Source organism: Hypanus sabinus, chromosome 10 (assembly GCF_030144855.1).
Source record: "Hypanus sabinus isolate sHypSab1 chromosome 10, sHypSab1.hap1, whole genome shotgun sequence".
Lineage (NCBI taxonomy): Eukaryota > Metazoa > Chordata > Chondrichthyes > Myliobatiformes > Dasyatidae > Hypanus > Hypanus sabinus.
Window position 1 is genome coordinate 108,233,688 of NC_082715.1, and position 26,432 is coordinate 108,260,119.

General features: G+C 42.7%; 1 protein-coding gene across 1 annotated transcript in view; it reads right to left on the bottom strand.

The window, feature by feature from the left end:
- The window catches only part of LOC132401346 (dynein axonemal heavy chain 6-like), a 545,526-nt gene that overhangs the window by 315,168 nt on the left and 203,926 nt on the right, over positions 1-26,432 (bottom strand). Inside the window, exons 32-34 of the mRNA XM_059983475.1 lie at positions 19,582-19,635; positions 10,966-11,111; positions 5,883-5,951 (exon numbers count right to left, since the gene is read on the bottom strand). Coding sequence (XP_059839458.1) covers positions 5,883-5,951; positions 10,966-11,111; positions 19,582-19,635 — 269 coding nt within the window. The remainder of the gene's footprint in view (positions 1-5,882; positions 5,952-10,965; positions 11,112-19,581; positions 19,636-26,432) is intronic.

The window sequence follows — 26,432 nt, forward strand, 5'->3', positions numbered from 1 at the left end:
TCTAAGAATAAGCTTTGAAATAACAGGTTGGTGAGCTTGATATCTGTTGTGGGTAAATTATTGGATGGTGTTCTACGGAACAGGATATCTTAAGTATTTTGATAGACAGAGCCTGATTAATGATAGTCAACATGGCTTTATGTCTAACAAATCTTGGAGATGAGGAGGTGACCAGGAAAGTTGAAAGAAAGGCAGTGGATGTTGCCTACATGGACTTTAGCAAGGCATTTGACAAAGTCCTGCTTGGGAGGCTGGTCCAAAAGGCTCAGTTTCTTGGTGTTCAGGTGGAAGTGGTAAACTGAATTCAACATTGATTTAGTGGGAGATGCCAGACAGTGAAGTAAATAGTTGTCTTTCTGACTGGAGGCCTGTGACTAGAGATGCGCTGCGGAGATTGGTGCTGGGCCTGTTGTTTGTAATCATATTATCATATTATGTAGATGGGAAAAATGGCAGATGGAATTTAATGTACACAAATGTGAGGTATTTCACTTTGGGAGAACAAACCAAGGTAGGAGTTAGTGAATGTTATGGCACTGGGAGTGTAATAGAGTGGTTTCAGGGGCTTGTAGTATAATTCAATCAGAGTGATTGCACCTTTTTTGAGTTTTAACCATATAGGCTTAGAGGCTGAGACCTCCATTAATTACCCTCTGAGTGCGGCTGTAACATTGTCCCTGATTAATGGCACAACTCATCACACCCCCTTAGCTTATCTTTTCTAAAACATCAAAACCTAAAGCATTTTCCTGCTAAGTCTGTATGGCCACAACATAGTTCCATGTACCAATCCATGTTCTAAGTTCATCACTATTTCCTATGATACAGTACTCTGCTAATTAAAATACACACACTTCAACCCATCCATCCCATAATGTATTACCTTGTTTGTTCTGCTCTTCCTGGTTTTAATATCTACCTTTCTCTCAATTCCTCCACCTTCTGACTTAGTGCTCTAGTTCCCGCACCTGTGCCAAACTAGTCTAAACCTTCCCTGGAACAGTAGCTAACCTCCCAGCCAGGTTATTGATACCCTTTTGATTAAAGTGAAACCTGTCACAGTCAGAGCACAGACACAGGCCCTTCAGCACATCTAGTCTGTGCCAAACTATTCTCTGCCTTGTCCCATCAACCTGCTCCTGGACCATAATACTTATCCAAACATCTCTTAAATGTTGCAATCAAAACTGCATCCACCACTTCTGCTGGCAGCTCATTCCACATTCACGCTGCTACCTGAGTGAAGATGTTTCCTCTCAGGTTTTTCTTAAATATTTTACCTTAACATATGACCTCTAGTTGTAGTCTCACACAACCTCTCAGGGGAAAAAAAGCCTGATTTCATTTATTCTGTCTATTACCCTCATAATTTTGTATACTTCTATTAAATCTCCCCTTATTCACCTATGTTACAGAGGGGGGAAAGAGGTCCTAATCTTTTCAACCTTTCACTATAACACAGGTCTTCAAGTCTTGGCAACATCCTTGTAAACGTTATCTATACTCTTTCAATTCATTAATATCTTTTCTATAGTTAGGTGACCAGATCTGCACACAATACTCCAAATTTGGGCTCACTAAAGTTCTGTACTACTTCTTCATCCCAACTCCTATACTCAATATTCTGATTTATGAAAGCCAACGTACTAAAATTTCTATGGCCCTGTCTATCTGTAAGTATCTTTGATCTCTCACTTGAAGTGCTCTCCACAGTACACTGTCTCTGGCCTGAATAAACTAACTTATTCAAGAAAAATGTCATTGCTGTACGAGATATTTTCTTTCTGTGATGTCTTAATCAAAGCCACAATTAAGAGTGCTTGAGCCTCACATGAAAGAAGATTTGGAGTGCAGGTTTAATACACATTTCTCCAAAATGATATGATGACTGGCAGCATTGTGGATAGTGTAGAAGACTGGCAAATGATACATCAAGACATAGATCACTTGCAGATATGAGAGGAGAAATTGCAGATGGAGGCAAATGTGAAGTGTTGCCCTTTGGGAACTTCAAATGTAAAGTAACAGTACCTTAACAGAGTTGATGTATAGAGTAATCTTATGTTCAAAGGAGACGTGTGCAGCTGAAATGCACTGCCTGGGGTGGTGGTGGAGGCAGATAAGATTGAGGCACTCAAGATGTTCATAGGCATATGAATGTGCAGGAAATGGAAGGATATGGGCATTATGTAGGCAGAAGGGATTAGTTTAGCTAGGCTTTATAACGTGATAAGTTTTTATCTACAATTTGAGAGGGATAGGGGCAGATCAGAGGTGTCAGTGTTGCAATTAAATAAAGGAGACTACGGAGCCATGAGGGAAGAGCTGGTCAAAGTTAAATGGGCGGATGCCCTGGCAGGAAAGACAGTGGATCAGCAGTGGCAGATATTCTTGGGCACAAAAGATGCAAATGCAGTTCATTCCAATGAGAAGGAAGGATTCAAAGAGGGGGAAGGGGCCACAGTGGTTGACAAAGGAAGTCAGAGATTGTATAGCATTAAAGAAAAAGAAGTATGACAGGGCTAAGATGAGTGGGAATACAGATGATTGGGAAAGTTTTAAGGAACAGCAGATCTTAACTAAAAAAGCAATACGGAGAGAAAAAATCAGGTATGAGCTCAGTCTAGCCAGGAATATAAAAGGGGATAGCAAAAACCTTTTTTAGCTATGAGAAGAGAAAGAAGGTAGTTAAGAACAATGTTGGCCCCTTGAAGAATGAATTGGGAGAAATTGTTATGGGAAACAGGGAAATGGCAACAGAATTTAATGCATACTTTAGATCTGTTTTCACCAGGGAGGACACAAGCAATCTCCCAGATGTATGGATGGGCCAGGGTCATAAGATATCAGAGGAATTGAGACAGATTGACATTCGGAAAGAAACTGTGATGAGTAGACTGGTAGGACTGAAGGCTAATAAATCCCCAGGTCCAGATGGTCTGCATCCGAGGGTTCTAAAAGAGGTGGCTCAGGAAATTGCGGATGCATTGGTAATCATTTTCCAATGTTCCTTAGATTCAGGCTCAGTTCCTGAAGATTGGAGAGTGGCTAATGTTGTCCCACTTTTCAAGAAGGGAGGGAAGGAGAAAACGGAGAACTATCGCCCTGTTAGCCTAACGTCAGTCGTGGGGAAGATGCTTGAGTCCATTATTAAGGACGAAATAGTGGCACATCTAGATGGCAGAAATAGGATTAGTCCGAGCCAGCATGGATTTACCAAGGGCAAATCATGCTTGACTAATCTGTTGGAGTTTTTTGAGGGTGTAACAAGGATGTTAGATGAGGGTAAGCCAGTGGATGTTGTGTACGTAGATTTTCAGAAGGCATTCGATAAGGTGCCACATAGATTGGTGAGTAAAATCAGAGCTCATGGCATTGGGGGCAGGGTTTCAACATGGATAGAAAACTGGTTGGCAGATAGAAAGCAAAGGGTAGCAGTGAATGGGTGTTTCTCAGACTGGCTGGAGGTGACTAGTGGGGTACCACAGGGCTCTGTATTGGGACCACAGCTCTTTACGATTTATGTCAATGATTTAGATGAGGGCATTGAAAACTATATCAGCAAGTTTGCTGACGATACTAAACTGGGTGTCAGTGTGACATGCGAAGAGGACGTTAGGAGAATACAGGGAGACTTGGATAGGCTGAGTGAGTGGGCAGATACTTGGCAGATGTCATTCAATGTGAATAAATGTGAAGTTATCCACTTTGGAAGCAGGAACAAGAGGGCAGAGTATTGTCTGAACGGTGTCGAGTTAGGTAAGGGAGAAATGCAAAGAGACCTAGGAGTCCTAGTTCACCAGTCAATGAAGGTGAATGAGCAAGTGCAACAGGCAGTGAAGAGGGCAAATGGAATGTTGGCCTTTGTTACAAGGGGAATTGAATACAAGAGCAAGGATGTTCTTTTGCATTTGTACAGGGCCCTGGTGAGACCACACCTGGAATATTGTGTACAGTTTTGGTCTCCAGGTTTAAGGAAGGACATTCTGGCAATTGAGGAAGTGCAGCGTAGATTCACTAGGTTGATTCCTGGGATGGCAGGGCTGTCTTACGCAGAGAGATTGGAGAGATTGGGCTTGTACACGCTGGAATTGAGGAAATTGAGAGGGGATCTGATTGAAACGTTTAAGATAATTAAAGGATTTGATAGGATTGAGGCAGGAAATAGGTTCCAGATGTTGGGAGAGTCCAGTACCAGAGGGCATGGATTGAGAATAAGAGGTCAGTTATTTAAAACAGAGTTGAGGAAGAGCTTCTTCTCCCAGAGAGTTGTGGAGGTGTGGAATGCACTGCCTCGGAAGACGGTGGAGGCCAATTCTCTGGATGCTTTCAAGAAGAAGCTGGATAGATATCTGATGGATAGGGGAATCAAGGGATATGGGGACAAGGCAGGGACTGGGTATTGATAGTGAATGATCAGCCATGATCTCAGAATGGCGGTGCAGACTCGAGGGGCCGAATGGTCTACTTCTGCACCTATTGTCTATTGTCTATTGTCTACTTCAATTACAAACGTTTGTAGTTCAGCATAACATTGTGGAGCAAAGGGCTCGTGTCTGTGTTCCCGTGGTAGTGCAGTGGAGTTCAAACTCAAACTGCTTGCTCCATAGCATGGAATACACTAGAGTTCCATAGACCATTAAGATATGAATACTGGTCCAAGACTAGGTCACTGGGTATAGACTGAAAAAAATACATATCACTATAGAAAGGGTGCAGAGGAAATTTACAGGGCTGTTGCCTGGATTGGGGAGTATGTCTTATGAGAAAAGGTTGAGTGAACGCGACCTTTTCTCCTTGGAGCAACAGAGGATGAGAGGTGACCTGATAGAGGTGTATAAGACGATGAGAGGCATTGATCATGTGGATAGTCAGAGACTTTTTCCCGGGGCTGAAATGGCTAGCACAAGAGGGCACAAGAGTTTTAATGTGCTTGGAAGTAAGTATAGAGGGGATGTCAGGGGTAAGTTTTTTTATGCAGAGAGTAGTGAGTGCATGGAGTGGGCTGCCAGCACCTGTGGTGGAGGCGGATACGATAGGATCTTTTAAGAGTCTCCTGGATAGGTACATAGAGCTTAGAAAAATCGAGGGCTATGGGTAACTCTAGGTAATTTCTAAAGTAAGTACATGTTCAGCACAGCATTGTGGGCTGAAAGGCCTGTATTGTGCTGTGGGTTTTCTATGTTACTATGGTTCTAAATCATAGGTAGATAGAAGCAGATAACATGGGTTTATGTTAAGAGAAAGCAGATTTAAAGTGGATCAGAGGGATGGTAAGTGCCTGGAATGCAGAAGATACTAGAAGGTACTAGAAGATGGGATTGAAATAGGTAGGTACCCACAAGTCAGCATGGCTTGATGGCCTGTCTCCATGTGGTATGAATCTATGACAGGGACTGAGGGGAACACTGCTCCAAGGTGGGGGTCACATGATGGGGCAGGTGGGTCCAGACCCTAAATGGTTTCCTAGATCTACCTATCACTTCACCCTTTCCCACCCATCATCTCAAATGCAATAGAGATGGCCCACCAAAGTTTACCTAATAGAATTTAGGTGCAGGTGTTATTTACCTAGACCTCTTTCCCGAAACACAAACTGAGAGCTTAAGCAATGGGTGCACTCAGATCTGTCCCCAACAATATTCTGCCCATTGCAGGACAATGCAGCTTCTCCCTAAAGCAAAGTAGGCAGACCCTGTCTGGGAGGCTTGGTGTTCATTCTGGGTGACCAGGATAGAAACTTCATTTTGCTACATACATTTCTAATCACTTAATGTTACTTTAAAAATAAATATTCAAATAAGTTCCGTGTAGTCTGCATATTGTAAAACACCTTAGCTTCATATCCACACAACCAAAGATTTCTCTTAACAGAAGCTTACCCAGGATTCATGGTTGCAAAGAAACCACAAGACATATTCAGCCGGATCTCTCTGCCTCCAAACACAAATCTGGAAGAAAAGAAGCAACCTGTTGGTGAGTGTGGGGAGAATAGATTGGGATTTATGTAAAACCAGCATAAAAGATTAGTTTACGGTCAGCACAAGTTCAGTGGGCCAGAAGGCCTGATTCCATCTTGTATCTGTCTGTCAGTTGATGCTGTCATCTCTAATGGCAGGCTTCAATTTTCAATTATCCAATTGTCATGACATCTATTAGATGTTTTATTCTTTAAAAATACACATTACTGCTTATGTATAAAATCCTGCAAATACTGAAAATAAAACTGTTGCTATGGCATCCACTGCTTTAAGACCATTTATGCCCTTGTCAAATAGGAGATCAAACTTAGGAATAAATGCCTCAACATATCCCAGGTACATTTTTTTCCCAAATTAAATTGCTGATTTTTTTAGTGCTCTCAATGAGCCTAGGGGTATATGTTCACACAGGTAGGACTCTGACAGCTCTCTAGAGCCATCTGTCACATTCTAAGTACCAATGGCCTGTAGTGTAGTTAACTTGCTACACCTTCCTACAGTGGGAAGAGGTGAACACAGTACAGTACATCAAGGAACAAGCCTTTCAGCCCACCATGTCTAACCTGACCATGGTGCTAGATTAAACTATAAAGCAGCTATTTACCTGCATGTGATCCATTTCCCCTGGTTCCCTGCTCACGTGTCTGTCTAAATGCTTCTTAAATGTCACAATTATGTTTGTTTTCACCACTTCTCCTGGTTCTGTGTTACAGGCACCTGTGTGTGTTTGGCGGGAAACTTGCCCTGCTCATCTCCTTTAAACTCCTCTGCACACCACTCCCCCCACCTTAAAATTAAGTGCTCTTTTTTGATCATTTTATCCTGCTTAAAACTGACTATTTATCCTGAGTCTCTCATAGTATTTGTCTTTTCCAAGCCTCCCATAATTTTATAAACCATCTAGTTTCTTCCCACATTCCAAAGACATATAGGTTAATAAACTAATTGGTCACATAGATGTAATTAGACACTGTAGGTTCTTTGAACAAGAAAGGCCTGTTACTGTGCTGTACCTCTAAATAATAAATACCTGCACCATCTTCTATGTGGAAAATATGCCCTCCAGCTTCTAAAGCTTTTATCTCTCACCTTAAACCTATGCCCTACCATGGGGAAAAATTGTGTTCACCCTATGTGTGCCCCTCATAATTTTATACACCTCTAAGGTCACCCTCAATCTCTATGTTCCCAACGTTGGGAAGACATTGGCCTTCCCAACATCTCCCTCAAACTCAGGGCCCTGAGTACTGACAGCATTTTCGTAAATGCCTGCACTCTTTTTAGGTTAACAACGTATTGTATATCCTATACAAAAGACAACCAAAGCTGTACACAATCACAATGCTGTAGACTGTGAATGTAGAATGTACATTGCTGTTAGAAACTACATAGAAAGTTAAACACACATTAGGCTTCAATATATATAGGCTGAATATTATGATGTAATTTGCTACTGAATATGTGATCAAAACATTTGAGTTGAATAAATATAAATGGGTTAAGATATGTAAAATTTGACTGTACATACAGTAAACACTTTCCTTGGTAGACCCTCTAAATAGAGGAAATCATGCTTCTTCTAATCTGGTTTTATGGATTTGATCAATTAGGAAGCCATGGATTAGGAAGTGATTAATGACGGGGGCAGGTGGGGTACTATGTTATCCTGATGCATGGATTCAAGATTCTAAATTCCATCTCAAAGCTCCTCCACTTGAGTGGCTATAGGCCAGAACTTCCCATGAATCAGTGGGGAATTTAAACATTCTCAGGGAAACATTGAGTATATCCTCAAATCTTCCCCTCTGTCTACCTGGCAATCTCTTCCCTTGGTAATTAGACCATAAGATATAGGAGCAGAAGTAGGCCATTCAGCCCATCAAGTATGTTCTGCCATTCAATCATATGCTGATCCAATTCTTCCAGTCATCCCCACTCCCCTGCCTTCTCCCCATACTCTTTGTTGCCCTAGCTAATCAAGAACTTGTCTATCTCTGCCTTAAGTACACCCAATGACTTGACCTCCACAGTCACTCATGGCAACAAATTCCACCGCCCTCTGCCCAAAGTAATTTCTCCGCATCTCTGTTCTAAATGGACGTCCTTCAATCCTGTAATTTTGCCCTCTTGTCCTAGACTCCCCTACCATGGGAAATAACTTTGCCATATATAATCTGTTCAGGCCTTTTAACATTCAGAATGTTTCTATGAGATCCCCCCCTCATTCTCCCGAACTCCAGGGAGTACAGTCCAAGAGCTGCCAGACGTTCCTCATACAGTAACCCTTTCATTCCTGGAATCATTCTTGTGAATCTTCTCTGAACCCTCTCCAATGTCAGTATATCCTATCTAAAATAAGGAGCCCAAAACTGCACACAATACTCCAAGTGTGGTCTTCTGAGTGTCTTATGGAGCCTCAACATCACATCCCTGCTCTTATATTCTACACCTCTAGAAATGAATGCCAACATTGCTTTTGCCTTCTTCATCACTGACTCAACCTGGAGATTAACCTTTAGGGTATCTTGCACAAGGACCCCCAAGCCCCTTTGCATCTCTGCATTTTGAATTTTCTCCCCATCTAAATAATAGTCTGCTCATTTACTTCTTCCACCAAAGTGCATGACCATACACTTTCCAACATTGTATTTCATTTGCCACTTCTTTGCCCATTCCCCTAAACTATCTAAGTCTCTCTGCAGGCTCTCTGTTTCCTCAATACTAGCCACTCTTCCACCTATCTTTGTATCATCGGCAAATTTAGCCACAAATCCATTAATCCCATAGTCGAAGTTATTGACATACATCATAAAAAGCAGTGGTCCCAACACCACTGGTAACAGAATAGGATCCCTTTATTCCCACTCTCTGTTTTGTACCAATCAGCCAATGCTCCATCCATGCTGGTAACTCCCCTGTAATTCCATGGCTCTTATCTTGCTAAACAGCCTCATGTGCAGCACCTTGTCAAAGGCCTTCTGAAAATCCAAGTACACCACACCTACTGCATCTTCTTTGTCTACCTTGCTTGTAATTTCCTCGAAAAATTGCAGTAGGTTTGTCAGGCAAGATTTTCCTTTCAGGAAATCATGTTGACTTTGGCCTATCTTGTCATGTGCCTCTAGGTACTCTGTAATCTCATCCCTAACAATCGATTCCAACAACTTCCCAACCACTGATGTCAGGCTAACAGGTCTATAGTTTCTTTCTGCTGCCTCCCACCCTTCTTAAATAGCAGAGTAACATTTGCAGTTTTCCAGTCATTCAGTACAATGCCGGAATCTATCGATTCTTGTTTCTATTAAGTTAAGATTATATGCGTTGTTAAATACTGAATGCACCATCTCTCTCCCTCTACAGAATCTACCTGACTGCTGAATTAGAAGGGTCATGACTTGAAATGTCAACTGTCTATTTTCATCCATAGATGCTGCCTGACACACTGAGTTCCTCCATTGCTTTGTGTGTTGAACAAAATTACAGTGGCTACAATAGTAGGTCTGGTATCATGTTGAATGCATTTCACCTCTGGACACCACAAGACCTTTACATTTTCTATAGGGTACACATGTGATTGAATATTCTACACTTGACCGACTGGGTGCAGCCCCAAAAACACTTAAGAAGTTCCATCGAATACAGCTTATTAGAGAAGAACCACATTCTTCACCTTAACCATTGATTCCCCCACCACTAGCACACTGTGGTTGCTTGGTGTATCATTTATAAAGTGCACTGCAGTTACTCACAAAGGCTATCTTGATAGCAACTCCCAAATGTGTGATCTGCCCTGCCTGGAAAGACAAGGGTTTCAGGTGCATGGGAATACTTTTATAAGTTCCTTTCCATAACCTCTACAGAATTATGGATAATTTACTTACATGTATTGAGAATTGGTAATTGTACACAAAACAAAGATTGAGAGTAAATGAGTATTCTCATGTTGATAGGCTTGGACTGGTGCCAAATCCCAGCTTTTACAATCTACGATCAACAACTTAACTGAGTGACACCAAATGTCACATTTCCAGATTTCCTGAGGATACAAAACCAGGAGCTGGAAGAAGGTACAGAGAATTCAAGGAAATATAAACAAGCTAACTGAGTAGGTGTGAATGTGACAAGTGAAACATAATGTGGAAATATGTGAGGTAATCCACTTTGACACCTAATAAACTAGCCACTGAGCATATATTATTCATGAAATCATTTAACACAAAGCAGGCCCCTCAGCCCACCTAGTCTGAGCTTACCGCCAAGCACCTATTTACACGAATCTTGCACTAATATCATTTTATTCTGCCATTAACATGATATAAACCCCTCAGATTCTACCACTCACCTACACACATGGGGAAATTTATAATGGCCAGTTACCAACTAACAGAAGGTCTCTGAGATGTAGGAAGAAACTGGAGAACCAGGGGGCATAGGGAGAATGTGCAAACTCCACATGGGCAGCACCAAAGGTTAGGATTGAACACAGTTCACTGAAATTGTGCAACCACTGAAATTGTGCAACCACTGTTTTTTCATCACTACTAGTTCTAAATTCTGGAACTCCTTGCCCAGCATCACTGTGAACCACTGTCGAACTGCAGACTGCATTGTGTAATTGAGTAATTCATAAGCAATTACAATGTTTAAAATACATTTGGATAGATACATGGATAGGAAAGGTTAGGTGGATATGGGCCAAACACAGGCATATAGGACTAACTCATGTAGCAACTAGTTTGGTATGGATAAATTGGGCCAAAGGTCCAGATTCCATGCTGCAGACCTCTATGATTCCATGAAAGGGTGACGTAATGGCACAGCTAGTAGAACTGCTGCCTCACAACTAGATTGAGTTTTCAGTCCCATGCCACCAAACTTGTCCCACAAGGCCTCAGAGACATACTTTATTATTATATTTGTTAACTGTGGCAGTTGTGAGAAGACAGTAAATGCATCTCCATGCCGTGTATGCAGAAATACTCACTTCATTGCTTCACTGTCCTTGGCTGCCTTAATTGTTTGGATCTGTGAGGCAGTTACTGACAGGACTTCCACGTCAATCCGATTAAACTCATCAAAGCAAATCCATGCTCCAGACTGAGCTATTCCAGAGAACAAATTTGCCATCATCTGCAGAGACAAGGCGGCAGCAAATAGGTGGAGAGACAAGAGAAGAGAAAATAAAGGGAAGGTCAAAATTATGCCATCCCTGATTAGCACAGTTACTTGCTGAAGACTGTGTCTGCACAGCAGCTATCTGCTCACTTCTACTCGAATGAGATTTTAATTAAACAGATGACAGTGCTTAGCCATAGGTCACAGCCATGGATGATCAGAGTGACAGCTTTGCAGCTTCCAAATTTATGAAATGCGCTCGTGTGCCAGTAACTAACCTATTCCACAGTGCACTATAGTCTTACACTGACGTGGGGGCAACTGTTCGAAGTGAGATGAGCAGATACTTCTGATGATGGCAAGATGCTGACAGATGGGAAGGAAAACAATAAAGTGAAACACAGGTTTTCACTCAGATAGCAGGACCTGGATATGTGCCGGAAAGGCCAGTGGAAAGAGCATTGAGGAGGCACCATTTTTTAGGGTAATGGCCCCAGAACCAATGAATGCCCTTCTTACCCTCACACAAACTTTACCTTTGCACTTTACAGTGTAGCATCATAACTCTGCCCTAGCCAGAGTGTTGATGCCATCACAATATCTAGTCGGCATCCGCCAGCTGACCAGGATTAGACCCAGGAACTTCTAGATTTTGTGGGCTAATTACTTGATAATAAAGTTCCTTCAATCCATAGCTAGTCCTGCAGACAATGGATCAAGCAAAACTGCAGATTGACTAATAATGATGAATGTACATTGTAGTTAATTGTGTGGCTATCCTCCTTTTTTCTGCACTGTGGCAGGGTTGATTCCTTCTCTACTGGGACCCAGGTCTGACTCCAGTCCAGAGTCTATTCAATTAACAACAAAGATCAAAGAGTGATATAGCACATAAGCTGCCTTTTGGCCCAAACAGTCTATGCTAAGCAAGATGCCCATTCAAGCTAGTCCCATTTGTCTGTACTGGGCCCACATCCTTCTTAAACCTTCCTATCCATAGGGTCACACAAACTCTCACATATTTTCTCTCCAATTGTAAGAGATACAACATTTGTCCTTATATCTTCTCCCTCAACGCCATCCAGGGACCTAAACATCTGAGGTGAGGCTGGGATTCACATGCACCTCTTCCAAACTTGTTTACTGTATTACATTTAGTGCCGAACTATGAATTTATCAAAAGCTTTACTATAGTCTGTGTAAACCACGTCTACCTCCTTGCCTTTATCATTTTTTTTAGTTACATCCTTGAAAACTCAATCATATTTATGAGGCATGATCTCCCTTGCACATATCAAGAGAGGCCCAATCAGCATCACGAGCAGAGCACTTCGAAAAGGTTACATGCAGGTTGCCGAAACTTGTTTAAAATGAGAGTTCCACAGGCGTCGGACATTCTGGAGGCCCAGTCAGCATTAGGAGCAGAGCACTGTGAATTCAAATAAAAGCGGGGCGGCCATTGATGGGTGTAGGCCAGCGGTGAGAGTAGAAGTATCAGGCTTTGATTCAAGATGCTTCGATGAAAAGAGGCTGAGGCCAAAGACACAGGGAAAAGCAACCAACTCCAACTCATGAAAGACCTCATTAAGGAGCTGGAACTGGAATTGGATGAACTTAGGATCATCTGGGAGTCAGAGCAATTGATAGATATGACTTTTGAGCAGACAGTTACTCTAGAGTGCAGAATTCAGGGAGTAGATGGGTGAACACCGAGAGAGGTAAAGTGAGAAGGAAGTCAGTACAGGATCCCCCTGTGGCCATTCCCCTCAGCAATAGGTATACACCTTTGGATACCGATGAGGCGGATGGCATATCTGGGCAAGGTAGCAGCAGCCAGACCAATAGCATTCTGAGCCTCAGAAGGGTAGGGTGAAGTCAGGCAGAGCAATAATCACAGGGAACTCGACAGTTAGGAGATTCTGCGGAAGCAAAAGGGACGCCAGGATAGTGTATTGCCTCTCGGGTGCTCGGGTCAAGGATGTGTCTAAGTGGTTGCAGAATATTCTTGAAAGGGAGGGTGTGCAGTGGGAGGTTGTGGTACATGTTGGTACCAATGACATAGGCAGGAGAGGGGTAGTCCTGCGCAGTAAATTTAGGGATTTAGGAAGGAGGCTGAAGAGCAGGACCTCCAAAGTGGTCATCTCCGAGCTAGGGAAGGTCAGAACAGGAAGATAGCACAGACGAATGAGTGGCTAAGGAGATGGTTCAGGAGGCAGGGTTTCAAGTTCCCGGATCATTGGAACCATTTCTGGGGAAGGGGTGACCTGTACAAATGGGACGGGTTGCACCTGAGCTGGAGGGGAATCAATATCCTGGGAGAGAGGTTTGCTTATGCTATTGGGGAGGGTTTAATCCAGACTTGCAGCGGCGGGGGGGGGGGAACTGAAGTGAAGATGCAGAGGATGGGGTGGTTGGTGCACAAGTAGAAACAGCTTGTAGGAGTTTGCAAGCAGATGATAGAGCAAAGATACACTCAGTTAGCTCGTTTGAGATGTATACATTTGGAGTTCAACCCAGATAAGTGTGAAATAGTTCATAAAAGCAGATAGTAAGAGTTTTTATAGTTACAGAAAAAGAAAATGGGTGGCTAAAGTAAATGTTGGTCCCCTAGAAGATGAGGCTGGGAAATTAATGGTAGGGGACATGGAGATGGCGGAAACGCTGAACAAATATTTTGTATCAGTTTTTACAGTAGAGGACACTCAAAATATCCCAACACTGGATAAACAGGGGGCTCTAGGGGGAGAGAAGCTAACTACGATTCAAATCACCAAGGAAATGATACTTGATAGATTAATGGGACTGAAGGTGGATAAATCCCCTGGACTGGATGGCTTGCATCCTAGGATCTTAAGGGAAGTGGCAGTCGGGATTGTGGATGCATTGGTGATAATTTTTCAAAACTCGCTGGACTCAGCAATGGTCCCGGCAGATTGGAAAAATGATAATGTAACTCCTTTATTTAAAAAGGGCAATAGACAGAAGGGTGAGAATTATAGGCCAGTTAGCCTAACATCTGTGGTTGGCAAAATGTTGGAATTGATAATTAAGGAAATAGTAACAGGGCATTTGGATATACATAGCTTAATAGGACAAAGTCAGCATGGCTTTACAAAAGGGAAGTCATGTTTGGCAAATTTGTTGGAGTTCTTTGAGGACATAACATATAGGGTAGATAAAGGGGAACCAGTGGATGTGGTGTATTTGGACTTCCAAAAGGCATTTGACAAGGTGCCACACCAAAGATTATTACTTAAAGTAAAAAATCATGGGATTGGGGATAATATTCTGGCATGGGTGGAGGATTGGCTTTCTAACAGAAAACAGAGAGTTGGGATAAATGGTTTATTCTCAGACTGGCAGTTGGTGACTAGTGGTGTTCCGCAGGGGGCGATGTTGGGACTCCAACTCTTTACAATCTATATTAATGATTTGGAGAAAGGGACTAAGTGCAACGTATCAAAGTTTGCTGATGACACAAAGATGGGAGGGAGTGTAATGAGTGCGGAGGACATTGAAACCCTGCAGGGGGACATAGATAGGCTGAGTGATTGGGCAGACATTTGGCAGATGAAATATAATACTGACAAGTGTGAGGTCTTGCACTTTGGCGGGAAAAATAATAGAGCAAGTTATTATCTAAATGGAGATAAACTGGAAAGTGCTTCTGTGCAAAGGGATCTGGGGGTCCTGGTGCAGGAAACACAAAAAGTTAGTATGCAAGTGCAGCAGGTGGTCAAGAAGGCCAATGGAATGCTGGCTTTTACTGCTAGGGGGATGGAGTATAAGGACAGGGAGGTCTTACTGCAGTTGTACCGGGTATTGGTGAGGCCATACCTGGAGTACTGCGTGCAGTTCTGGTGTCCATATTTAAGAAAGGACATACTGGCTCTCGAGGCAGTGCAGAGAAGGTTCACTAGGTTAATTCCAGGGATGGGTGGGTTGATGTATGATGAGAGGTTGAGTAGATTGGGACTCTACTCATTGGAGTTCCGAAGAATGAGAGGCGATCTTATTGAAACATATAAGATTGTGAAGGGGCTTGATCGGGTGGATGCGGGGAGAATGTTCCCAATGATAGGTGAAACTAGGACCAGGGGGCATAATCTTAAAATAAGGGGATGCCATTTCAGGACTGAGATGAGGAGAAATTTCTTCACTCAGACAGTAGTGGGGCTGTGGAATTTACTGCCCCAGAGAGCTGTGGAAGCTACTACACTCAATAAATTCAAAACGGAGATAGACATTTTCCTGGATAAAAATGGCATTAGGGGATACGGTGAGCGAGCAGGTAAGTGGGCATGAGGCTAGGTTTAGATCAGCCATGTGATCTCCTGGACCAGTTTTCAATAGCCTGGATGGGTCGGAGAGAAATTTTCCAGATTTTTTCTCCTCAACTGGCAAATCGTGTCTGTAGAACATGCAAAGCTGCTGTGCAGGTTGACAGTGTTGTTAAGAAGGCGTATGGTGTGTTGGCCTTCATTAACCTTAGTTACACCCCACTTGGAGTACTCTGTTCAGTTTTGGTCACCTCACTACAGGAAGGAGGTGGATACTATAGAGTGTAGAGATTTACAAGGATGTTGCCTGGATTGGAGAGAGTGCCTTATGAGAATAGGCTGAGTGAACTTGGCCTTTTCTCCTTGGAGCAAAGGAGGATGAGAGGTGACCTGATAGAGGTATATAAGATAGAGAGACGCATTGATCGTATGGATGGCCAGAGGCTTTTTCGCAGGGCTGAAATGGCTAATACAAGGGGGCATAGTTTTAAGGTGCTTGGAAGTAGGTACAGAGTGGATGTCGGGGGTAAGTTTTTCACACAGAGAGTAGCAGGTGCATGGGATACACTGCCAGTGGTGGTGATAGAGGTGGATACAATAGGGTCTTTGAAGAGACTCTTAGATAGGTATATGGAGCTTAGAAAGATAGAGGGCTATGCGGTAGGGAAATTCTAGGCAATTTCTAGAATAGGTTACATGGTCAGCACAACATTGTGGGTCGAAGGGCCTGTCATGTGCAGTAGATTTCTATGTTCTGTGTTCTATGTTCTAAAACCATGCCGACTTTTTCTAGTCAACTCCTCCCTTTCCAAGTGAACATAAATCTTGTCCTTCAAAATCCTTTCTAGCAACTTCCCTACTATTGACATAAGGCTCACCAGCATGTAGTTTCCCGGCTTATCCCTAGAGTCCTTTCTGTACAAAGGATAATATTAACTCTCCTGCTGTCTTCTGGCACCTTACTTATGGTTAAAAAAAATGCAAAACTCTCCATTAGAGCCCCAGCTATCTTCTCCCTTGGCTTATTTAGTATTGTGATTTAGATCCCATCGACCATAAGGTTTTATTCACCCACATTTCTAATGTGCACAACTTTTCTAATATTTCCTCCTTGCCATTACAGGCATATTATAGGTACTTCTGTATCTGAGCAAATACCAAAGAGAAGTTTTCATTTAGGACCTCACTCATATCCCCTGGCTCCATGCATTAATTACCCCTTTTGGGCCCTGAGGGGACCTACTCTTTCCTGAGCTGTTTATTTACTTCTAACATATTATAACAGATTTAAAAATTCACCTTACTGCCCTCCATATTTCTTTCTTAGTTTTGTTATCCCCTATGAACTTCAGCAGACTCATCTCAGTGGAAAGGTAAGGGAGTGCCCATGTTAATTTGAAAGTGAGAGCTATTCAGATAAATTAAAGGCAAAGGAAAATTAATCAAGCATACATGAATAAAGATCAGTGCAAGAACAGTTTTGACTGTGTTATCCCATTTTAAAAATGCATTGTAACAGACTCAGAATTTCACCATACTCCATCACTGACTTTCATTAAACCCTTCCAATGAGAGGGATGGGCACTTGAGCAGAATTAGAAGGTAAATTAAAAGAAACCCATGAATGAGAGAGACAGAATTCAGAATGGTCTTCTTGGTATTTACAGTATCAGCATTTCAGGTGCAGATGTGTATAAACAGAGCAGAAACAGCTGTGGACAGGGCTGTGCTCTCAGCTTCTACAGAACACCTTTTCCCAGGTGGAGGAGTGGAGAGGAGAAAGGAATACTAAACAACAACTTCTGTACAGTTTTAGCTAATGTCAGAGCAGGCACAACATGGGCAGGTAAGGAGATAAGGTAAAAGAGGGAAACAACAATGGGGAATGGTGAAGGAGAGGGGGTGGGGCTGGTAGTTTGAGAAATCAATGTTCATGCCATCAGGTTGGAGGTGACCCAGATGGAACGTAAGGTGTTGCTCCTCTAACCTGAGTGTGGCCTCATCATGGCAGTAGAGGAGGCTATAGACTGATAAGTTGGAATGGGAATGAGAAGTATAATTGAAATGGGTGACCACCAGGAAATCCCACATTTTGTGGCGGACAAAGAGAAGGTGCCCGATGAAGCAGTCTCCCAATCTATGTTGGGTCTCATCAATATGCAGGAGGCCACACCGGGAAAAATGGATACAGTAGATGACCCCAACAGATTCATGAGTGAAGTGTCTCCTCACCTGGAAGGACTGTTTAGGGCCTTGAATGGTAGTGAGGGAGAAGGTGTAGGGGCATGTGTGGCACTTGTTCTTGTTACCTATTTCAATTCTACTGAAGTTCTAGTGTTTCTGTCCCTTCCCTTTCTTTCATCGTCACCTGTTGTCTCCTATCAGATTCCTCCTTCTCCAGCCCTTTATTTCTTTCACCAATCAAATGCCCAGTTCTTTACTTCACCCCTTCCCCTTCGCCCAAATTCACATATCACATGCCACCTCATACTTCTTCCTCTCCTCCACCCACCTTCTTGGTCTGACTCCTTCCCCTTCCTTTCCAGTCCTGATGAAGAGTCTTGGACTGAAATGTTGACTGTTTATACTTTTCCATAGATGCTGCTCTGGCCTGCTGAGTTCCTCCAGCACTTTGTGTGTATTGTTGTGGATTTTCACATCTAGAGATTTTCTCGTATTTTGGAACAACTTTTAAATGACAGTTGGACAGATACATAAATAAGAATCTTTTTAGAAGAATATGGCAAACTGGAACAGCTTGGATGGGTATCTTGGTCAGCATGGACCAGTTGGGTCAAATGGTCTATTTCCTTGCTTTATGGCTCTATGACCAACATTCCTTCAGGTTTCACAGCTGTAAAACTAAATCCAAAATTGCCTTATTGCCTTGTTAAGCTTGCTATGTACTAGCTAAAAATATTCACCTGAGGTAATTTAAGAGTTTTCAGTTCTCTATTGCTCTTGCACTGACAAATCCAAGTTAATTTTAGGGTGACTGAAATCTCCCACTTTTACAGCTCTTGTACTTCTGCTGTTGTGAGAAAAGTTCCTAAAGGTTTACTATTGTCACCACTAATTAGTTTCCAGTATGCTAATTTCCAAAACAACATGTGTATGAAGCATTACTGAAAGTTCCTGCATCTAACTATATGTCAAAGCTTCCAGTGCAATCATCTTCAGTCTGAGCAAGCATTTTGCCCACTCTTACTGCTTCTGCTAAAAGTTGGGGAGTAAGGGAGCCTCAACCACATTCTCTGGTTGGACCATTACCCCAATTACCCCAAAGTTCTTTGGTACAATTCATTAACCTTTGGAGCCCTTTGTCCTGATATCTTTTGTAGATTCTTTGGCTCTTTAGGAGAGGTTTGATTAAGGGGATCTCAACTTCAGGTGCCATTCTTCAGTACCATCAACCTCCCTGATTGGATGGAGTTGGCCATGAATCCAGACAGTTGCAACTGGTACTTACAGTCTTCAACCCAATTTAGATTGCAAAATAATCTAAAGATCCTCTTTCCTAACAGCTGGAAGAACAGCCAAATGTTAATAGTCAGTTATTATTAGATTACAAAATAAGGGAATCTGATAATTCCTGATTTTCCATATAATTCTCATAATGTGCCAGCAGGAATAAAACCATGTGCAATTTACCCAGAACAATTACAGCATGGATTAAATAGAAACAAAACTTTCCTTTACACTGCCCTCTCAAAACACTCCCATGACAGGCTTTGAATGAAAACAAAAGTTCATTTTAAACTACCCCACTGAAACTCTCCAAGGAACAGGTTAAGTACAGAATTTTTTGACATTTAGAAGTACTTAGTTGTTGCAATGCATTTGGGGTTGTTGTGAAAGGGACAGGAAAAACAATGCATACATGCAAGCTTTCTTTCTCTCCTTTCAAACTGCCTAATGAAACTCTACCAAGCTAGATAATGACCTCAAGCATGCCATTCATTTCCAATACTAAACATAGTAACAGCCTGTTGAGACAAAATAGAGATGGGGAAATAAACTTAATATATGTAGTTACAAACAGAGCCACGAAGCAGAAGATTCATGATGTGGAAAACCCAAGCCTTTGTCTGCCAAGATACTTCGAGAGCAACATTTGATACAAGTTCAATGCCAGATAATACTTACTTATATAAGCTTACTTGTTTACTTATATAAATTTACGTGTTGAGCACGGGAAATGATACCTTGTAATCCAGGCCTTTGGAACAGTTGAAGACAACACAAAACTTTCCCAGGGCCTAAAATGAATAAAGCAGATAACATATCTTTACGTAGGTCCATTTAAAAATGCATCGCCACTCTTTTTTTGGTCATGGAATCAGAATATTGAGAAAATGGAGTTGTTCTTCTCGGGGACGGAGAGAAATTTGATAGTTCAAGTTAATGGGGAGTTTAAAAAAATAATTCAAGGAGAAACTGTTTCCTGAAACTAAAGGTTGCTAACCAGAGGGGATAGGGGCATGAGAAGAATAGGAACCAAGTTGTTGCAATCTGTAATGTACTGAGTCAAAAGTGAGTGACAACGGCTTCTGTAATGACTTTCAAAAGGGGACTCAGAATCAGAATCAGAATCAGGCTTATTATCACCAGCATGTGATGTGAAATTTGTTAACTTAGCAGCAGCAATTCAATGCAATACATAATCTAGCAGAGACAGAAGAAAAAGTAATAATGAATAAAATAAAACATAATAATAAATAAACAAATTACACATATTGAACAGATAATTAAAAAACATGCAAAAACAGAAATACTGTATATTTAAAAAGTGAGGTAGTGTCCAAAGCTTCGATGTCCATTTAGGAATCGGATGGGATAGGGGAAGAAGCTGTTCCTGAATCGCTGAGTGTGTGCCTTCAGGCTTCTATATCTCCTACCTGATGGTAACAGTGAGAAAAGGGCAGGCCCTGGATGCTGAAGGTCTTTAATAATGGATGCTGCCTTTCTGAGACACCACTCCCTAAAGATGTTCTGGATACTATGTAGGGTAGTGCCCAAGATGGAACTGACTAGAGTTACAACCTTCTGCAGCTTCTTTCGGTCCTGTGCAGTAGCCCCTCCATACCAAACTGTGATGCAGTTTGTCAGAATACTCTCCACGGTACAACTATAGAAGATTTTGAGTGTATTTGTTGACATACCAAATCTCTTCAAACTCCTAAGGAAGTATAGTTGCTCTCTGGCCTTCTTTATGACAATATCAATGTGTTGGGACCAGGTTAGATCCTCAGAGATCTTGGCACCCAGGAACTTGAAACTGCTCACTCTCTCCACTTCTGATCCCTCTTTGAGGATTGGTATGTGTTCCCTCATCTTACCCTTCCTGGATAAATATACTCCATGAAAACAACAGGACTACAGGAAACTGCAGAGCTTTGGGGTTATTCTGATCGGCAGCAGTGGAAGGCAGATGGAGCACCATCAAATGCAGTGAGTTCTTTCTCCTTGTGTGGGGGTTTCTCTTATTTTTTAAACCATAAAAGAGAGATAGGGTCTGGTGGAGCCATTGGAATGGGGGCTAGAGTCAGAGTGGGAACTTAGAGGCTTTGACAAGAAGAGGCTGAGGCCAAAGAAACAGGTAAGAAGGGGAGGGTTTTCCTTTTGTTATTGCTGATTTGGTCTTGGTTGCCGATAGTACATTGTAGGGCAGTGGAATGAATTCATGGAACCTGATGACTTCACCTGTGGGACGTGCAGCCAACTTCAGCTCCTGAAAGACCTCATTAAGGAGCTAGAGCTGTATTTGGATGAACTGAGAATCATCTAGGAGGCAGAGTAAGTGGTAGGTAAGACTTTTGAGCAGGTAGTTCCATTCAGACTGCAGAAGTCAGGGAGTAGATTGGTGAACACTGAGAGAGGTAAAGGGAGAAAGAAGTCAGTGCAGGATCCCCCTGTGGCCATTCCCCTCAGCAATAGGTACACCTATTGATACAATACACCTAACAATACACCTTTTGATACTGATGAGGGTGTGACCTATCTGGGCAAGGCAGCAGCAGCCAGACCAAATAGCACTGTGGTCAGCTCTGAGCTTCAGAAGGGTAAGGTGAAATCAGGTGGAGCAATAGTCAAAGAAGACTCAATAGTTAGGGGAAAGATTGGAGATTCTGTGGCAGCAAAAGAAATGCCAGTATAGTGTGTTACCTCCTTGGGCTAGGTGCAGTTCTTGAAGGGGAGAGTGAGCAGCCAGTATTCATGGTATATGTTGGTACCAATGACATAGGCAGGAGAGGGGTTGAGGTCCTGCGCAGTAAATTTAGGAGTTAGGAAGGAGGCTGAAGAGCAGGACCTCCAAGGTGGTAATCTCTGATTACTTCTGGTGCTACGAGCTAGTGAAGGTCAGAAAAGGAAGAGAGCACAGATGAATGAGTGGCTGAGGAGATGGGGAAGGGGACAGAGTTTCAAGTTCTTGGATCATTGGAACCATTTCTGGGGAAGGGGTGACCTGGACAAATGGGACAGGTTGCACCTGAACTGGAGGGGAACCAATATCCTGGGAGAGAGGTTTGCTTATGCTATTGGGGAGGGTTTAATCCAGATTTGCAGGGGGGTGGGAACTGAAGTGAAGATGCAGAGGATGGGGGCGGTTGATACACAAGTACATTGATGAATACAATGATGAACATTGTAGCCATTACAGAGACTTGGATGTCTCAAGGGCAGGAATGGCTGCTGCGTGTGTCGTGCTTTAGATGTTTAAAAAAGGACAGGGAGGGAGGTAAAACAGCTGAGGGCAAGGCATTGCTAATCAGGGACAGTATATCACAATAGTTGGGCGTGTTGTGGATAGTCTGAGCATCGTCAGAGGTTACAGCAGGACATCGATAGGATGCAGAACTGGGCAGAGAAACGGCAGATGGTGTTCAACCCAGATAAGTGTGAAGTGGCTCATTTTAGTACAGGCAGTCCCTGGGTTACAAACAAGTTCCGTTTCTAAGTCCGTCTTTAAGTCAGATTTGTACGTAAGTCGGAACAAGTACATCTGGTATTATTTAGCATCAGTTAGTCAAACATTTGTCTTAGTATTGTTATGAAGGATGAACAACTCTGATGGACAGAAGGGTGCAGAGTGGCCCATGCCCCCCCCCCTTTTTGGAGAATCGCAAATCGCTACTATTTCGATGCTGCTAACAAGGAAGTAAGAGAGACAAAAGGAAATTTGCCAGGGCAGTTGTTATTGGTAACAGCTCATGAAAGAGAATGAGAGAGAGAGACACAGCTAAGAGTTACCCAGGGTGGATCGTCTCCTAGTGACAAAAGAGGAGATTTACTGCTATTGTCTTTTGGAGAAGGATTGTTTACTTGGTACTGTTCTATTCATTGAAACCCTTCAGGGGACAGCCAGAGTGGGCTGGTTTGATGGGTTACATCATCCCAACCTGATTGACACCTGAGACCCCATGAGTGGGGATAAAAGTGAGGTCTGGGGTAACACCCCTCAGACACACCAGGAGAAGTGCTAGTGAGCAGCAGAAACCCACAAGACAGTGTGGGACATCGGAGACCGAATGAAGGGTCAGTAAATTTTAACTCACAGTGTTTATAGCGAGACCGGTGGGGGATTGTGTGTGTGTCCACGCTTGCCTGGGTGACGAGTTCACCACAGAAGAACGGTCTAGCTAAAGGACAGAGGGGTCACACTTGAATGGTCACAACAACGACACATCGACAGATCGAAATCGTAAGGGAAGGTTGGCAAAGACCATAGCTGTTACTGTTTGCGCGCTCTCTCTCTCTCCAACAATTGCAACACATCGACTGACAACTACCGCAGCCTGCATGAACTGAACTGAACTTTATACTTCCATCTGACAATTCATTATCCCCTAGACAACGATAGAGCTTGTTTTATTATTGATTATTATTATACCCGCACTTTTAGGTTTAGTATTGCTAACGTGTATTATCTGTATATTTGCATTGATATTGATTTGTATATTTTTACTAATAAACACTGTTGAAAATAGTACCACCAGACTCCAACGGACACTTCTATTTTTGCTGGTGAGACACCCAGTTACAGGGTACGTAACAGTATATATTTTACCTTTTTATGCATATAAAACACTTAAGAAACGTATGTTTATGTCCAATAATTAAAGCACTGCATTGCTTAGTAATAATTGTAGCTTTCACATGCTCCATTATTCTCACTTTATCCTTTATCCTTTAAAATTGTTCCGATTGTTGACCGACTGTAGCCTAACACTTTTCCAATGACCAATGGTGTTTCACCTCTTTCCAAACGTTTTATTATTTCCACTTTATTTTCAACCGTGATCACTTCCCGTCAATGGAACAGTAACACTGCGGGCAGCAGGTCCCAAGCTCTGCCAGCTCCCAAGGTCTGCTGGGTCCTAAGGACCACCGCACTGAATTCCCTGGGTCCGCACTTAGACACGTTAAATGGGACAAGTGGGGGCTGTGTTGGGTTTGGGTATTTCATCCTCCACAATATTCCACGTGGGAATTTGAACTGGAGGTGGCAGTGTTTTTTTGAGATCGAGTTGCGAGCTCGACATCAACCCGGCATGGATGGTACGGGAGTCACTGGATCAACATCAACCCAGCACGGGAACGGTCTGTCACTGGATCGAACTTGGGAACCTCCATTCTCGAGCCCGGCGTTGATCTCACTGTGCCACCAGCTGACCAGAACCGGGGGGGGGGGTCAGGGTGAATCTTGCTAAGAAAAATTTAAGCCAAATGCCAAATACAAAGTTACACACTCAACACAGAGTCAATGGCAACGACTTAAAATGGAGGACGGCAGACTCCTTCTTTAGTTTGTAAGTACTAGTTGTCCATAAGTCAGACGTTCGTAACTCAGGGACTATCTATAGTCAAATTTGAAGACAGAATATAATATTAATGGTAAGATTCTTGGCAGTGTGGAGGATCAGAGAGGTCTTGGGCTCCGTGTCCATAGGACTCTCAAAGCTTCTGTGCAGGTTGACAGTGTTGTTAAGAAGGCGTATAGTATGTTGGCATCCATCAACCATGGGATTGAGTTCAAGAGCCGTGAGGGAATGTTACAGCTTTACAAGACCTTAGTTTAACCCAACTTGGAGTACTGTGTTCAGTTCTCATCACCTCACTACAGGAAGAATGTGGATACTAAAGAAAGAGTACAGAGGAGATTTATGAAACCATAAGATACAGGAGCAGAAGCAGGCCATTCGGTCCATCAAGTCTGCTCCGCCATTCAATCATGGGCTGATCCAATTCTTCCAGTCATCCCACTTCCCTGCCTTCTCCCCATACCCTTTGATGCCCTGGCTAATCAAAAACTGTCTATCTATCTCTGCCTTAAATACACCCAATGACTTGACCTCCACAGCTGTACATGGCAACAAATTTTACAGATTTACCACCCTCTGGCTAAAATAATTTCTCCGCATCTATGTTCTAAATAGACATCCTTCAATCCTGAAGTTGTGCCCTCTTGTCCTAGACTCCCCTACCATGGGAAATAACTTTGCCATATCTAAACTGTTCAGGCCTTTTAACATTCAGAATGTTTCTATGAGATCCCTCCTCATGCTCCTGAACTCCAGGGAATACAGCCCAAGAGCTGCCAGACATTCCTCATATGGTAACCCTTTCATTCCTAGAATCATTCTCGTGAATCTTCTCCGAACCCTCTCCAGTGTCAGTATTTCCTTTCTAAAATAAGGAGCCCAAAACTGCACACAATACTCCGTGTGGTCTCGCGAATGCCTTATAAAGCCTCAACATCACCCCCCTACTCTTATATTCTATACCTCTAGAAATGAATGCCAACATTTCATTTGAGTTCTTCACTAACGACTGAACCTGGACGTTAACCTTTAGGGTATCCTTCACAAGGTCTCCTAAGTCCCTTTGCACCTCTGCATTTTGAATTCTCTCCCCATCTAAATAATAGTTTGCCCATTTATTTCTTCCACCAAAGTGCATGACCATACACTTTCCAACAATGTATCTCATTTACTACTTATTTGCCCAGTCCCCTAAACTATCTATGTCTCTCTGCAGGCTCTCTGTTTCCTCAACACTACCCGCTCTTCCACCTATCTTTGTATCATCAGCAAATTCAGCCACAAATCCATTAATCCAATAGTCCAAATCATTGACATACATTGTAAAAAACAGCGATCCCAACATCGACCCCTGTGGAACTCCACTGGTAACTGGCAGCCAGCTAGAATAGGATCCTTTTATTCCCACTCTCTGTTTTCTGCCGATCAGCCAATGCTCCACCCATGCTGGTAGCTTCCCTGTAATTTCATGGGCTCTTATATTGCAGCACCTTGTCAAAAGCCTTCTGAAAATCCAAGTACACTACATCCACTGCATCTCCTTTGTCTACCCTGCTTGTAATTTCTTCAAATAATTGCAGTAGGTTAGTCAAGCAGGATTTTCCTTTCAGGAAACCATGCTGGCTTTGACCTATCTTGTCATGTGCCTCCACGTACTCTGCAATCTCATCCCTAACAATCGATTCCAACAACTTCCCAACCACTGATGTCAGGCTAACAGGTCTGCAGTTTCCTTTCTGCTGCCTTCCACCCTTCTTAAATAGTGGAGTAACATTTCTAATTTTCCAATCATTGGATACAATTCCAGAATCTATTGATTCTTGAAAGATCATTGTTAATGCCCCCGCAATCTCTCCAGCTACTTCCTTCAGAACCCAAGGGTGTATTCCATCAGGTCCAGGAGATTTATCCACCCTCAGACTTTAAGCTTCCTGAGCATCTTCTCAGTCATAATTTTCACTGCACAAGGAAGTTGCCTGGTTTGGAGAATGGGCCTTATGAGAATAGGTTGAGTGAACGTGGCCTTTTCTCCTTGAAGTGACAGAGGATGCGGGGTAATCTGTTAAGAGGTGTATAAGATGAAGAGAGGCATTGATCGTGTGGATAGCCAGTGACTTTTTCCCAGGGCTGGAATGTAATGGCTAACATGAGGGGGCATAGTTTTAAGGTGCTTTGAAGTAGGTACAGAGGGGATGTCAGTTTTTCACACAGAGAGTGGTGGGTGTGTGGAATGC